The 16,203-nt window shown below is 36.5% G+C and overlaps 1 protein-coding gene across 4 annotated transcripts in view; it reads right to left on the bottom strand.

The window, feature by feature from the left end:
- Nucleotides 1–16,203, bottom strand: part of IRAK4 (interleukin 1 receptor associated kinase 4) — a 31,011-nt gene that overhangs the window by 1,396 nt on the left and 13,412 nt on the right. For 2 of the 4 annotated variants that reach the window (XR_002774298.1, XR_002774297.1), the window contains 7 exons: nucleotides 15,557–15,621; nucleotides 12,551–12,665; nucleotides 12,004–12,113; nucleotides 8,276–8,459; nucleotides 7,082–7,144; nucleotides 3,620–3,778; nucleotides 2,338–3,487 (listed from right to left, as the gene is read on the bottom strand). Coding sequence is in view for 2 of the 4 variants with exons in the window: in XM_003793548.2 (XP_003793596.1) it covers nucleotides 3,452–3,487; nucleotides 3,620–3,778; nucleotides 7,082–7,144; nucleotides 8,276–8,459; nucleotides 12,004–12,113; nucleotides 12,551–12,665; nucleotides 15,557–15,621 (732 nt within the window). In the remaining 2 variants the exon portion in view is untranslated. Of the gene's footprint in view, nucleotides 1–2,337; nucleotides 3,488–3,619; nucleotides 3,779–7,081; nucleotides 7,145–8,275; nucleotides 8,460–12,003; nucleotides 12,114–12,550; nucleotides 12,666–15,556; nucleotides 15,622–16,203 lie in introns of those variants that run through there. The other 2 variants (XM_003793548.2, XM_023515388.1) reach the window with 2 other exon arrangements.

The raw sequence follows: 16,203 nt of genomic DNA, 5'->3' as shown, positions 1-16,203 counted from the left end.
TCCAGTTTTATGGCCGCTACCCGAGCAGGCCCTCACATCCAGTTTTATGGCCGCTACCCGAGCAGGCCCTCACATCCAGTTTTATGGCCGCTACCAGAGCAGGCCCTCACATGCATTTGTCTGGTTTCCTTCTTTTGGATATAGACCCAGGAGTAGAATTGCTGTGTCACAAAGTTAATTCTATGTTTAACTTTTTGAGGAACTGCCAAACTGTTTTGAACGGCAGCTACACCCTTTACATTCCCACCAGCATATACGAGGGCTATAATTTCTCTGTGTCTTCACCAATACTTATTTTCCATGTTTTAATTTTTCTATTATGGCCATTTTAATATGTGTGAAGCGGTATCTCATTGTGGTTTGGACTTGCATTTCCTAATGACGAATGACCTTGAGGATCTTTTCATCTGCTTATTGGCTGTCCATACATCTTCCTTGGAGAAATTTCTATCCAGATCCAATAAAAATGTACTCCATTACTGGGGTAAAGGATGTTTTATTGCAATTTGTTAGTTATATTTTATTTATACTGTTAAAGTATCCTATTTTCCTGCATTCTTCTCTCTAGCTCCATCCATTAATTTGATTTTGACATCTCCAACTATTATTGTTGAATTGTCTCTATTCTCCCTCCATTTTGTCAGTTACTGTTTCATGTATTTGGAGGCTGTTGTAAGGGGCAAATATGTTTATAAATTTTATATCTTCTTGCTGGATTAACCATATCATCACTATAAAAAGCACTTCTTTGTCTCTAGCAACTTTTTCAAGGTCTATTTTGCCTGCTATCAGTATAGCTAGCCCAGCTCTCCTTTGGTTATTGTTTGTGTGGTATACCTTTTCCATCCACTTACGTCCAAACTACTGATGTCTTTGAGTCTAAGTGTGTCTTGTGGAGAGCACATGGTTGAATTGTATATTTTTACCCATTTTACAATCTTTGTCTTTCAACTGGAGAGTTTACTGTAAATGGCTTAGATATGAGTCTCCTCAGAACTTTTGCACAAGTCATGCTCAGGGCAAGCTGAGGGCAACAACTCTGTTGTTCATTCCCATGGTTAAGTGAGTCACATAAGCTCCAGGGTCCATTACAGATCAGAGAAATAACCAGGCAAAGAAAACAAACAGTGTTGTTTTTTATCTGATATGTTATCTTGAATTTACTGTATTATTGCCTTCACAGGAATTAAGGTGTAGTCTTACCTAAGAAGAAAGTTTGGCCTAATTTTGATCAATTTGATATCAATTCCATTTGATAAAATGGAAACATCTATTAAATTACATGTAAAATTTTCAAAATCAATGAAATGGTTTATAGTTTTTGCAAATTTTAGTATGGTTTGCTCACGGTCCATCATAGGAGCTACATATGTACTATTTTACATATATGTATTTATTTAAATAATCATTGCATTTTAAAATAATTATCATTAGTTTTGTAAACCCTACTGCGTCTCAAATTATGTGGGTTCCTGTTGAGATTAATTTGAGCTAAGTCATTTTATTTGTTTTCCTTTTTCCTCTTCAACTAGCATGTATTTCTTTGTGCATAAATATTTAATTTATAAAGATGATTTGAAAGGTCTACGATCTTTGTTTCCTGGGAAAGCATTTAGGAAGGTCAACCAGGGGTGTGCAACCTTTTGGCTTCTCTATCTGTGCCATACTGGAAGAAAAATTGTTGTCTTAGGCCACACATTAAATACATAAACACTAGTGAAAACTGATGAGAGAAAAAGGTTCGTGCATAATTTTTGTGATATTTGCCACCATAGATAAGAAAACATATAATTTACATACAGGCCACAGGGTTGGACACACCTGATAGAGGAGGATTCTCTTCGGCTGTTGCTCACTCTACCTATTTTTGTTCTGGGTGCGTTAAAGAACTAATGACACAAAGATTATTGAATGAATCAATAACTGTAGACATAAGCATTCCCTCCATGCACAGTAGTTTTTCCATCAATTAAATTTTAACCTTAAATTAATTCCTTTCTTCTCTTTCAAAGCTGTAAAATATGTTTTCGAATAATATAAACCAATTAAGAATATTAAACTTAAAAGAAATAATTAAAAATCATTAAAAATTTAATTTGCCACTACTATCCAGAGGTCTCTCACTATAGTAAAACAAACAATCAACAAACTACAAAAGACTAGGGACCAATGAAAAGAGAAATCTATCAAAACTCAGTATGTACACTACAATTTCCTGGAGTCCATGCTGTATACAATTTCTATACACCCCCGGGTGTGGGCGGAACCTGCAAATATCATGGGAAATCATCATGGTAGTAATCTGTATTCATTTTCCATGGCTGCATAATAACTTACCATAAACTTAGTGACTCAGCACAACCCCATTTGTTCTCATCTCACAGCTTTTTAAGTCAGGTCCAGGCATGGCTCAGATAGATTGTCACTTGGAGGGTTTTGCAAAGCTGAAATCTAAGCATCAGCTCAGAGTGTGGTTATTACCTGAAACTTGGAGTATTTATCTAAGTTCATTCAGGTTGTTGGTAGAATTCAATTCCTTGTGGTTGTACAACTGAGGTCCCTTTTTTTTTTTTCCTGGTTATTGACAGCTAGAGGGTGGTTTTCATCTCCCATCTGTAGGATTTAGCCAATGTGGACTTTTTACAATGTGGTACTTCTTCAAGGCCCACAGGAGAAGCTCTCTGGCCTCTTGCAAGGGTTCTCCTGGTTAAGTCAGGCCCACTCAAAAGCCTCCCTTTTGATACTCAAAATCAGTTGATTGAGAACCTTAATTACATCTGCAAAATTCCTTCATACATATCATTATCATTAGCAGCATCATTAAGGGATATTTGGTTTGTGATGAATGATTGCTTAAAATAACATACCGTAAACATGATTCTATAAACCATCCTGCTATAACAGGACTTTATAGTTATCTCTATAAACTTTAAATTTTATGTACTTTACAGATTGCAAAGTGCTTGTATATATTTTGCATCGTTTGATTTTTATGACTACTGATCAGAGAGGCTCAGCAGATTATTAGTCCAATGTTGTAAGTGAAAAAGCCAAACCTCACAGCTGCTAAGAGTTTGCCCAAAGCTTTACAGCTAATTAGCAGTAGAGTCAGTTAGGCTTCAGACCAGGGTCTTTTCACCCTATAGCCTGTTTTATTTTCACTAATCATACAGTTTTCAAACAGTGTTTGATAATGTTCACAGGAGACGTTTCAGGGATTACTTCATGAATCGAGGGCAATATTAAGTGTGTAGAGTCAAGTTTTGACATGGTGGGTCTGCCTTTATTTATTTTGTGTTCAAAATAAATTCAACCCATCCTTTAATAACCACTGCATTGCACCAGGCTCCCTTGGTAAGGTAAAGGTAAATAATGTTTAGGAAAAAAACTAGTTTAAAAAGCAGTTTATATAGCTGTATATAAAAAGTCAAAAATCTGTCCCAATAAAGTTCTAAGAAGCTGTCATCTCTTGTAGCATCTGTTGAACCTTTTAAAAAGAAAAGTAGGAATAAAAAAAAGAAAAAGAACCACATTACTTGGTTGGTTTGACATGAATACCTAGGATAAAAAGATGAACCCCACCCCGTTCTCTTTTTAAATAAGCATAAAAAATGAATACCTTCTTAATATCTGGCCTCTTATTTTTCTTTTCATGAAGACATTGACTAGAAATCGAGTACATAGCTTCAACTGAAGTAGAGTCAGCATCATTCATCTTTGTATCAACATAATCTTCAATTGTCTTTTCTTCATCTTCAATTTCTTCTTTAATATCTAGCTTTAAAATAAAGGTTAAAACTTTGCTATAAACTACAACTAAAAGTGAAAGAAACTGGAGTATAAATTTTAATCACTTAAACTAAGCTACTTTGTAATGACATGCATTCTTATTTTAGTATCTTATTTTATAACCCTATTAAGAACTGAAGGCGCAGGAAAAATCCTAAAAATATATATATCACCTGCAAAGTGATGTTTTGGTCAATGAAAAACTGTACATATGCCACTGGGCCCCTAACTCTATAATACCATCTTTTTACTGTATTTTTGCTATGTTCAGATACATAGTATGTTTACATACAGAAATACTTACCATATTACAATTTCCTACAGTATTCTACATAGTGACATTGTAGAAGCCTGTAGCCTAGGAACACATAGCCTGGGTATACAATAGGCTATACCATCTCCATTTGTGTAAATACATTCTAGGATGTTAACACAATGACCAAATTGCCTAACAATGAATTTCTCAGAGTGCATTCCTGTCATTAAGCAGCCTGACTATACATTGTATATACACACAAACGCATATGTATGTATGTATAGCTATGTGTACATATTTATATATACTTGTAAAGTATATCTCCTAGATTCTTTTACCATTTGTCTTCTAATTTTTATTTTTATGTTATGAGTTAATTGCTCTTATGTTCTTGTTAGCAGCTTTTTCTAAGCTGGCGTCACAGGCTGGTCTGCTTCTTGATGGGTTCTTAATAGTGCAATTTTAATTCTGGACCCAGACACCCCCTCCCTGCACCTGAAAAACTTCTTTATAAGTAATATTGTTGAATCAAAGAGAAAAAAGGGAGGGGGAGAAAAGGGAGAGGATCGTGATAAAAAAAAAAAAAAATGAATGAAGAGAAAAGTGTCGGACTGAAGTGGTATAGTGGATTAAATGGTGGCCCCTAACCCTAAAACATACATCTATGGCCTAATTCCTCAAGCCTGTGAAAGTGATCTTATCTGCAAAAAAGGGGCCTTTGTAAATGTAATTAAGTATCTTGAGATGAAATCATCCTGGATTACCCAGGTAGGCCCAAAGTCCCATGGCAACGGTCTGTATAAGAGAAAAAAAGAGGAAGAAATCGTCACATAGGGGAAGAGAATGTCACCATGAAGTCAGAGATTGGAGTGATGAGGCTGTAAGTCGAGGAGGCAAGGAAGGACTCACTCTGGAGCCCCCGGAGGTCCTGCCAACACCTTGGTTTCAGACTTCTGGCCTCCAGAGTTATGAGAGAATGAATTCTGTTGTTTTAAGCTGTTTAATGGTGGTAAAATTTTTTTTTTTTTTTTTTTTTTTGGCCTGGTCTGGGTTTGAACCTGCCACCTCCAGTATATGGGGCCAGCACCCTAATCCTTTGAGCCACAGGTACTGCCCTGTGTAAATTTTTATGACAGGCCTAGGAACCTAATACAAATGGAAAAGACTGTGAGAGGTAGAATGTAACCTCTCCAAAAGCCCTTTTAAGAGGTGAATTTTGAAAATATTTGGTGATAGAAGAATCTAGTCATGTAAAGGATCTATTAAGGACTATTCTCTTTTAACTGTACTTGTATTAAAATCTTATTACTTTATAATCATAGTACAGTCAAACCTTAAGATTGGGTGAAAAAGTATAACCTTCCCTGAAGTTTTATGACTGTCACTATTATAATGTGAAGTCCAACCTTGTGACTGACATAGATGCTGTGTTCTTCTGCATTTCATCCTTACTAGAGCCAAAATTTTAAGGTTTTTATATATTCTAAAGATAAAAAATGTCTTAGACAAAGAATGGAAAGTTTCAGCCTTTAGACAGGTAGGCCTTGTCTAAAAAATATAAGGTATAAGTTAGTGAAACACTGGATTCTACCTTTAGCCCTCCAGACCTTTTCTTCCTCTGCTCCTATAATCTAAATATTTTCTCTGGCCTGGGTGCAGCAGCTCAGGCCTGTAATCCCAGCACTAGGGGAGGTCAAGATGGGAGGATCCCTTGAGATCAGGAGATTGAGACCAGCCTGAGCAAGACTGAGACCCCATCTTAGCCAGGCTTAGTATAGCTGGACTACATCTGTAGTCCCAGCTACTTGGGAGGCTGAGGCAGCAGGAGTGTTGGAGCTCATGAGTTTGAAACTGCAATGAGATACAATGACACTAACGCATTCCAGCTGGGGCAATAGAGTGAGACTCATCTATACACTTTCTCTGTATAATTCTGTCCACACCCCAAGCTTTATCTATGCCTGTATACCTCCTGACCTCCAACAACCAATGGGACTGGCTGAGGATTTTATTTCTCTGATTAAGATTTTTACTTTTTATGGGCCACTGAAAAAAATCTAAATATTATTAAATAATAACTTTTCACAAAATTATCTTTTATTAATATACTCCAAAATGAAATGTTATATTATACATAATTATTGCATTTCCCATGTACATTGGAAACTTTAAAATGTACAGTTTTATGATGATACCTATAACATTATAATATATAAATATAATATTTATGAATTTTCTCAACAAAATATCGCACAAGACCCCTGAACAAACAAATTATACTTTTGACTTTCTAATCCTCACTCTAGGGACATAATCTGGTACATGCATATTGTCGGAATAATGTCATCCTGATCTGTCCTATTAGAACACACAAATTGGTGTGTAGTATTTAACTAATTTTAAGAAAATCTACATGCAATAGTAGGAATTTCCATAATCTTTAATTTTAAAAAAAGATCCTCCATGCTCTTAAATTTTTCTATGTAAGAAAATAAAGGTCGCGGCATAATTGTCTCAGAGCTGTATTTAGCATTCATTTAATCTATATAATTGTCAATGAGTATCTAATAAATCAAATTAGGTATGTTTTCTATTATCACATTATAAACAAAATGCTGCATGATAGAAATTGATAGAGCACTTTTACTAACAATTCTATTCTGATACAAATTTGAATGGAAGCCATGCTTTTCTGTTCTAAAAACACTGAAAATGCTGTCAGTAACCACTCTGAAAGTAAGAAAACAAAAATAAACAGAAGAGACCCTGGGAATCATTCAGTTCTATTCTCACTTCATGTACAAAAAAAAAAAAGCAGAACAAAGAATACATAAGTGGCTTTCCTAGGCCTCACAACCACTTCATGGTAGAGCTGAGATCTGAAATAGTTCATGCTTTCTCCATATGCTACCATGTAATTGCCAGTGGAAAGACCGTCTGTAGAAAATGTCATTTCTAGATGCCAAATTTAGCCATATAAATTTAGAATACAAATGCAAAGAGAAACGGATTGGAAAAAATTAGTCTTTCAATTACCAATAACTGAGGTTCACGGTGCTCATCCACAGCCGGAAGTCCAGTTATTATTTCTAGTAAAACCTATGAAGACAAAAAAGAATTCATCGCTGTGATACCAAAGATGATACATAGAAACTAGAAGGAATATGGATCTTATTGTAAAATGATTAGTCCTTCCCATTCAAAGCCCACGTCTTCTAGGTAGGACAGTGGAAAGCGCGTGTGCTGCGGGCCCTGCTCACCACCCTTCCTCCGTGTGCACCTCTAATCTCACCATGCTCATAAGCAATTCTTTTCTACTGGTAACTTACTAAACAATCAGCTCCACAGAACATGTGTTCTGAGGACTTAAATGAAGCAACAAGAAGATAAATAACCCCATCAAAAGTGGGGGAAAGACATGAGTAGAATTTTTTCAAAGAAAGACAAATGACCAACAAGCATATGAAAATGCTCAATATCATTAAGCATCATGGAAATCCAAATTAAAAACACAAGGAGACACTACCTTTTCCTGTCAGAATGACCATAGCAAAGTCAAAAAACTACAGATAATGGCATGGATGCAGAGAAAAAGGTGCACTTACACACTTATTCTATAGAAACAGGCTAGGTGTGGAGGCTCACACCTGTAATGCTAGCACTTTGGGAGGCTGAGGTGGGCGGATTGCCTGAGCTCAGGAATTTGAGATTACCTGAGCAAGAGCAAGACCCCATCTCTAAAAACAGCTGGGGGTGTGGCAGGTGCCTGTAGTCCCAGCTACTTGGGAGGCTGAGGCAAGAGAATCACTTGAGCCCAAGTTTGAGCTATGATGCTAGAGCACTCAACTGAGGGCGACAAAGTGAAACTCTTGTCTCAAAAAAAAAAAGTTATTAGGAATAGACTAGATTAGAAAATGCCAAAAAACATGATATTAAAGTATATCCTATGTGACATGACTTGTTTAATGCATTGATTTAAATGACATGCTAATTGAGACAGAATAGGAGGCAAGGAAATAACTTCTTGCAGTAATTTAAAAAATCGACTCAAAAGTTTTACATATTGGAAGAAATTTCTCTAAACTTCCTGGTGTAATTAGAGGGGAATGTGAGCAACTTATAATGTGACATTAGAGAGCCAATATGACGAGCATATTGAATGATACCCTACTTCAATGCCACAATTACAGAAGGAGGATTATTTTTACCCATTTTGTGCATGGAACTTACCACACCGAAGCTGTAAATGTCAGATTTGGGTGTTATTTCCCCTCGCAAAGCTTCAGGTGCCATATACGCCGTTGTTCCCACGATTCTGCTAGTCATGACTGTCTGGGAAAACTTCTCAGAAGCCCGTGCGAGCCCAAAGTCAGATATTTTGGCAGTAAAATCTTCATCTAGTAAGATATTTGCACTGAAAAATTTAAAATTTGGAAGAGAAAAGGTTTTTTTTCCCCAGGAAAATCAAATGGTTCCTTAGCTAGATGTATGCATGTACACACACATGGATGTACACAGAGATTCACAGAATATGCCACTTAATAGTATGTGTCATAAAAGCCTGAAATTTGTGTAAATTTCTGTCCATGTTAGTTAGGAGATATTTCCATTATTCCACCAATAATCTGTTACAGGATAACTTTCCACAAAGTCTTCCCAAGCACCTTTCCTAACTTTTCCCTAAAATTTCTAATTTAACTCAAAATTTTAACCAAAGTATCTGAATAATTCATTTCTTTAAATTATTCTTTTCTTTTTTCCTGTACCATCTGGAATCCTTTGGAGAGACTATGGGTAAAAGATCTTAACTCATTCACCACATCCATTCATTAATATATTCATTTAGCAAAACTTTATTAAAATCTCCCTGTTGTATAGTATTTAAGCTTAGTGCTGAGCATGGGGGAGTCTTATCTGTTACAAAGGCATATATGAGTATGTTTTTAAAAAAACAATAAATACTACATGATGGTAATATTAAGGACAAAATGCTGAGAACAACCATATATCTGAAAGATCTGGAGAAAATTCTGAAGAGAAGGTGAAGAGTGTGGTTAGTCTTAAAGCATTATTAGAAGTTGACAGTTATATAAGTGAAAGAAAGGCATTTCTGGCAAATGTAGTAACATGTACAAAAAATAACGAAAACATGAAACTGCATGGTATATATGACCGATTTCAAGGAACAAGTGTCTGCGGAACCTGGGGAGAATTTGAACCTTATTCTGTGAGCTAAGACAGCTGAACATTTCATAACAGGGAACTGACGTTAAAAGACAGCTTTAGGATCAGACTCACCTGGTGGTGCTGCAGTGAATAGATGAGAACTGGTACTGACTGGTTTTAGGTAAAGCAGAAAGGTTTATAACAAAGCAGATGAGAAATAATGAGGGTCTAAAGAGAGACAGCCCTGTAGATAAATGCAAGTGCCAATTTTGAGGCACCCTCAACAGAACATTGTCATTACTGTGATACGGAGAATGAGGAAGTCCATAGCTTGGGAGACAGAATGAATAATGACTTATTTATTAGGAAGAAAATACTGGGAAGAAGACTTGGAAATGGAAAAGATGATGAGCTTGATTTCTGATCCGTTGACTTAGAGGCTCCTGTGGGACTTGTAGGTGAGGTGCTTTTGGCACGAGAAAGGTGAAAATGTAGGATTACACACTGAAGATATAGATGGGAGAGTCACCTGCATATCGACAGCAGATAAGTCAACTACTCAGCAAGAACAGGCAGGGAGAACGGCAAAGGCACGGAAGCAAGGACGAGGGTGTCCGCAGTGAGGGGCAGAGCCTGTTGTGTTCTCCTTATCTAAGGTCAGTTCCCTGCGGGGCTGTTTCCTACCTCTCAGGAATCTCACTCTATGATTATCTCCATCTCTATTTGTAGCTTTTCTGTCTTATCTGGATCTTTCCCATAGGCATATAAACATGCTTTAGTCTCTGCTATCTTAAAACAAACAAACAAAAAAACAACTTTCCCTGAATGACACATTTATTCCCAGCCATCACTCTTCCTTAGTAAAATTTCTTAAAAGACTTACCTATATTCACATCAAAGTTTTCGATCTCCCTCACTCTCTTCAACTACCACTGATTTCTGCCCCAATTATTACATGAAATGGGTCTCCATGGAGTCTCTAATGACCTCCGTGATGCTTACCCAGCGGTGAAAGCATTCACCTCTTCTGACTACTCCCTCTTGGGAAACACTTCCCTATATGCAAGGTCCTCACACTTTCCTGGTTTTCATCTTCCCTTTCTGTGTGTATATTTAAAGATTCCTCTTTGGGATCATTCTCTTTTACTTGGCCATTAAGTCTGGGGGTTCCTCAGGACTTACTCTTAGATCTTTTCTTAATCTATATCTCTCCTTAAGTGAGTACGACCCTCTACCTATCACCTGGGGCAAGTAATACACATATTTACACCGTCAGCTCAGACTTTGTTCAGCTTCAGATCTGTATGGATATCACACAGTGTGTTCAGCATCTCCACTTCTCTATCTTAAAGCACCTCAAATTCAACGTGTACAAAAGAGAACTCACACTTTCCAACCACTCTTCTAACCCCAGCCCAATCTGGTCTTTCAGTCCTTTCTGTATAAGTGAATCATGCCACAATCATTCTAGAATGCAATTCTGGATGCCATAATGCCAGGAGTCATTCCTGATGCCTTTCTGTGACCCCCTCCAAAGCCAAGATACCAGTAAGTTCTGCTCCCCTAAAATCTCAAATCTGCTCACCTCTCTTCAGATGAACTGCCACTGCCAAGACTTTTGTCAAGCTCTAACTACGTTTTCTTCCAAACTATTCTCCACACTGGAGTCAAAGTGATCTTTGTAAAACTTAACATGCTGCCACATCCCTACAATATTCAATGTCATTTCACTACACTTATGGTAAAAACTAAACTCCTAACCTTGGATCCTACAGGACCTAGCTCCCTGCCTGTCACCATGGCTTTACCTCCTTCATTTCCTGCGTGTCAGTGATACGGCATTTATTATCATTTTTTTAATGCATGCTCTCATTCTCCCTCTCCCCACTGGCCTTACAAATGCACTTCCTTCTGCCTAGAATGTAGCTACTCTCAAATTGTGCCTGCTAGTTTTCTGCTCATTTTTTGGATCTCAGCTTAAAAATCACATTCTTGGGAACCCTTTTTTTTTTTTTTTTTTTTTTTGAGATGGAGCCTCAAGCTGTCCCCCTGGGTAGAGTGCCATGGCATCACAGTTCATAGCAACCTCCAACTCCTGGGCTCAAGCGAGTCTCCTGCCTCAGCCTCCCAAGTAGCTGGGACCACAGGCGCCCGCCACAACCATTTTTTAGTTGCAGCCATCATTGTTGTTTGGCAGGCCCGGGCTGGGGATTCAAACCCACCACCTTAGGTATATGTGGCTGGCGCCTTAGCTGCTTGAGCCACAGGCGCTGAGCTGGGAACACTTCTTTATATTAATCCTATACAATGTACTATATACGAATATTCTGTCAGGATTTTGTGATTATTTGATTGATGTCAAACTACAATGTTACTTTTTCTAACTTTGCCATCTACATTACCAAGCATACAGGAGGTAAATGTTCGACTAGATAAATACATAGGAAGGAGGAGAACTGAGAAGCGCTCAGGGAGGGTGAAAGCGATTGAGAAAAGGGTGGTGATCTAGAAACTAAGAAAGAAACCCCTAATTTCCACAAGGCAAAAGTGGTCGAGAAGAACAGAATGACATGCCATTACATGCGAAAGAGCTCAAGGAGGCAAGTAGGTCACTGGGTTTGGAATAAAGAAGATTCTAGATGTTTTTACTGAGATATTTTTAGTGGAGTGATGGAGGGGAAACGTCCAGATGCTGTAGGTTAAGACACACATGTGAATAATGAATAGAAAGAGAGAGAGCAAATTATTTTTCAAAGATGGTTTTCCAGAAGCTCTTTAACAATAGCACTTACCTTTTAATATCTCTGTGTATATGATGGTTTTCGTGTAGAAAGCTGATGCCACTAGCTGCACCCTGAGCAATCTTGTATCTCATGTGCCAAGTAAGTGGCGGGGTACCATCCTTATGAAGGAACAAACCAATTATAAAAAAAGATGATAAAAATTCATAGAAAATACTGGATGTCCATAAAGTTCACGTGCAATTTAAAGTAGACAACTGTCAAAATAGTCTATGGATACCCCGTATGTAACAAAGAATATTTTTCTAGGCAACAACTATAAATTGTTGGACTAGAATTTGGGACTATGATTTTTTAAGTTGTTAAAAAATAGTCTTCAAGTATGACCTTCATCGTCTAACCTTTACGGATAATTTTACATTTTAGGTTGTCACCTAATAGACCAGCAATCCCAGTTGTTTACCAAGCAGCTGTCCAATTTTCATAAAGTAGAGAAAAATATTGTTTAATGTGGTTTAAATGATTTTGTCACAAAGTGAATATTAGTACTCCAACATGTAAACAGAAAGCCAAACAATCTGTTAAACAAATACCTTACCAGGCAAGATAGCCTGTCTAGCAGTGAACCATTGGGCATATAAACATAGACCAAGCAGAGATCATCCCCGTCGCTTGAGAAACCAAGTAGTTCTACTAAGTTTTCATGTTGACACCTGTCACAAATATCCATAATTATTTACCAAAATAAATAAATAATTATCCAATAATTATTTACCAAAATAAAATTATTTTGATAAATACTTACATTTTCGGGTTTAGGTTAGATGTTATTCAATTTAGAGTTTTCATAGGAAAAACAGCAAGAAAATAATGTTTTGTGTCATTTATTATATATGTAACCCTTATGTAATTTTCCATAAACAGTTGTCTTTTCAGCCAATATGGATCAACAATAGAAGCAAAACTTTTATCTTATAGTAAAAGACAAATAATTCAGACCATTGGAACTTGTGATAGTTTGGTTAAGGACGAGGCTCCTGTTTTATTTAGTGCAATTTTTAATGATAGCCTAGGTAAGATTTCAGGGAGTCTTTATGATAACACTTTCAAGAATGCTCTAACATAGCTGAAGTACTGCTTTATAGATATGATCTTTAATTACATCTAGACATTTCTGAACTTTAATCACATTTGATTATTTATAACCTAGTTTGAGTTTCTTTATATACTTAAAAGTAATAATTGTAAAGAGACCTTTGGTACACATATAATAAAACTGCAGGCATCTGTGGTTCAGCAGAAAGGAAACAGGGCTCAGAGTTCAAAGTCCTAGTTTAAAGCTCAGCTCTGCTACCTCCTAGATATGGGCTAGATACACAGTAGCAAGTTAACAACTCACCAAGCCTCAGCTCCTTTATCTGCTAAATGCAGAAAAGAGTACCTATTATGTAATATGGACGCTGTGAATGTTAAATGAGTAAACACGTATCTGAAAGTGTAGAAACATCCCTGGTACATCGGTACAGTGTGTATGCTTTTTTTCATTTAACATGATCCACCAATCTGGCATTTTGTTATACAGGATGGACATAAAGTTTGTGTGCAATTTAAAATAGTTTACATAGTAAACTGCACATGAGCTTTATGGATCAGACTTATTCTGTCCTCATAAACATTTTAAGAAGTGCAAATTAAAGCAGTAAGTGCTCCATTTTCCACAGAATTGGCACATTTTAAATATGAATAGTTCTCATTTGCTGGGTTATCCTATATATAAGGCACTGTGCAAAGTAATTTACCTGCTTTTTAAAATGTAATCCTTACAATAAGGTAATGAAGTTAAGTACTATTATCCCATTTTATAGATGAGAAAACTTATAAATGGAATGGTCAAGGTGATTCTACTAGTAAAGTCCAGAGATTTGCCCTTATTAAAAAATAGTAATAATATTCAGTGGTGGTAAGGAAGCAGTGAAGTTTGAGGCTATAATACCACAGCTGGTAGGAATATAAATTACTATAACTTATCTATAAAGTCATTTGGATGTATATTAAGAAAGTCTTTTAAAAGTGCATGCACTGGCTTGGCGCCTGCAGCTCAGCAGCTAGGGCTCCATAGACACAGACACCAGAGCTGGCAGGTTTGAACCCAGCCCAGGTTTGCCCAACAACAGTGACAACTACAACCAAAAAAAATAGCTGGGTGTTGTGGCAGGTGCCTATAGTCCCAGCTACTTTGGAGGCTGAGACAAGAGAATTGCTTAAACCCAAGAGTTTGAGTGATGCCACCTTACTCTACCAAGCCCTATTGCTCAGAGGGCAACATAGTGAGACTCTTGTCTCAACAACAACAAAAAAATTTCATGCACTGCCACCTAGGACTTTATCCTGATGAAATAAGAAGAATTGCACTTAAAAACTCCAGTATAAAGAACTTTAATGAAGCTTTAATTTGTAATACTGAACATTAGAAATAAACCTAGTGGGGTTATAGTTAAATTAAATATGATCCTCACATATGCTAGAATGTTGTACAATCATTTAAAATGCTTTCAAATTATTGCTAATGACATGGCAAAAATGCTGTACACATATCATGAAGCGAGTACACTGAAATATTAGCAATGGTTATTGCTGGTATAGTTGAGCGATAGTTTTTATTACTTTAAAAACATTTTTCTATATTTCCCACAATACCTACTTTAAACGAATTACTTTTAGGATTGGAGAGTAGGGGTAAGGTGGGGAAAACAAATCCTGAAAAAAAAAAAAAGAGCTGATCTTTCTTTGGTGTGTATTCATTTCCCTGTGCATGAATTAATTCCAGTCTATTCTTTCTTTCAGTTAAGTTATTGGAACTGGTGATTCAGAGGAGTGGGTCTAATGCTACAATTTGGCAAATCCTACCAGGATTCCAACCAAAAGCTCAGGCTCTGGAATTAGGCACATCTGGATTTCAATCACATCTCTAATACTTACTGGCCATGAGACTTTGGACAAGTTACTTATTTCTAAATCTCAGTTGAGTAAGTTGTTGAGAGGATTGAATGAGACAACGCACAGAAATGCACAGTACAGTGTACTGTGCATATTGTACACACTCAAATTATCAATCACTATAATCACTGTAATAAATCATATGTAACTGGTTTGTTCCTCCTACTCTTTCTGTGATGGCAAACATTTTACAGCACACTGGATCCATCCCTGCAAAGCATCTTTGCATGGAAGACTTCCCTACTTGCTTTACAGGTATCAACTTACATTAAAGTGCCTATTATTCTATTCTTTTTAAATATCTCTACAATTGATCACTCATGAATTCTGGGAACAGAAAGCATGATAATGGGCGATAATTGGATTTCCATGTAACTTTTTGTGATTTAAAATACTAACTTAAATTAAATTGCTGTTTAATCTATAGGTATAGATAGCACAGAATTGTAGAGCCAAAGAATGTTCAATTCCTCTAATTTAAACCTTTTATTTTAATTTTATATATTTGCAGGGATCACTAGGTTGTGGCACTCTCTGGATTACACCTAGCTCCTTGTTCCTTGTCTTTTTCTTTGCCATTCTAGGGCACTGACAAACGGATACTTACTTTGCCATTACTTTTATTTCTTGATCAAATTGTTGTTTTAGTTCTTCCGTACTAATGTCAACCATCTGAAAAATAAAATCGTATGCAATGTATAATACAATAACTCCAGGGATCTTAAACCTGAAATGGGGTTCCAGAGATCAGTTGGCTGATTTCTCTCTCTTTAAAATAATAACATATTATTCTCCCCATTTCATAGGACAACTGAGATCCAGAAATAATAATAATTTGCTCAAGGGCCATGCCTGGTTAATAAAATGAAAAAAATACAGAAATCTCACTGAGTTGTTGTAAGAATGAAATGAAATACATGAGACTTTACTGCATACAAATTTTGAAAAAAATGTGGAAATCAGAAAACACAGGCAAATTGAAAGGCAAAAGGAAAACAAAACCTGCAAAAGTATTTGCAACACATATGACGAAGAATGACTCTCCATGTCATATACATGTGTATTCGATTAATTTCTCTTTCTTTTTCTTTGGGTATTTTTAGGATACGAGAGCAGATGTAGAATACAGCAGATCAGTAAATAAAAGGTGAACACCTCAGTAGAAATGGGAACAGAGGACACAGATAAGAACATTTTCAGTCTCCTTTTTCTTAAGGCATACTTTCTAAACTTTATTTTAAAATGGGAAAATAA

Source organism: Otolemur garnettii, unplaced genomic scaffold, assembly GCF_000181295.1.
Source record: "Otolemur garnettii isolate 467f Iridium unplaced genomic scaffold, OtoGar3 scaffold00070, whole genome shotgun sequence".
NCBI classification, from domain to species: Eukaryota; Metazoa; Chordata; class Mammalia; order Primates; family Galagidae; genus Otolemur; species Otolemur garnettii.
This window is presented reverse-complemented; position numbering and strand designations above follow the sequence as displayed.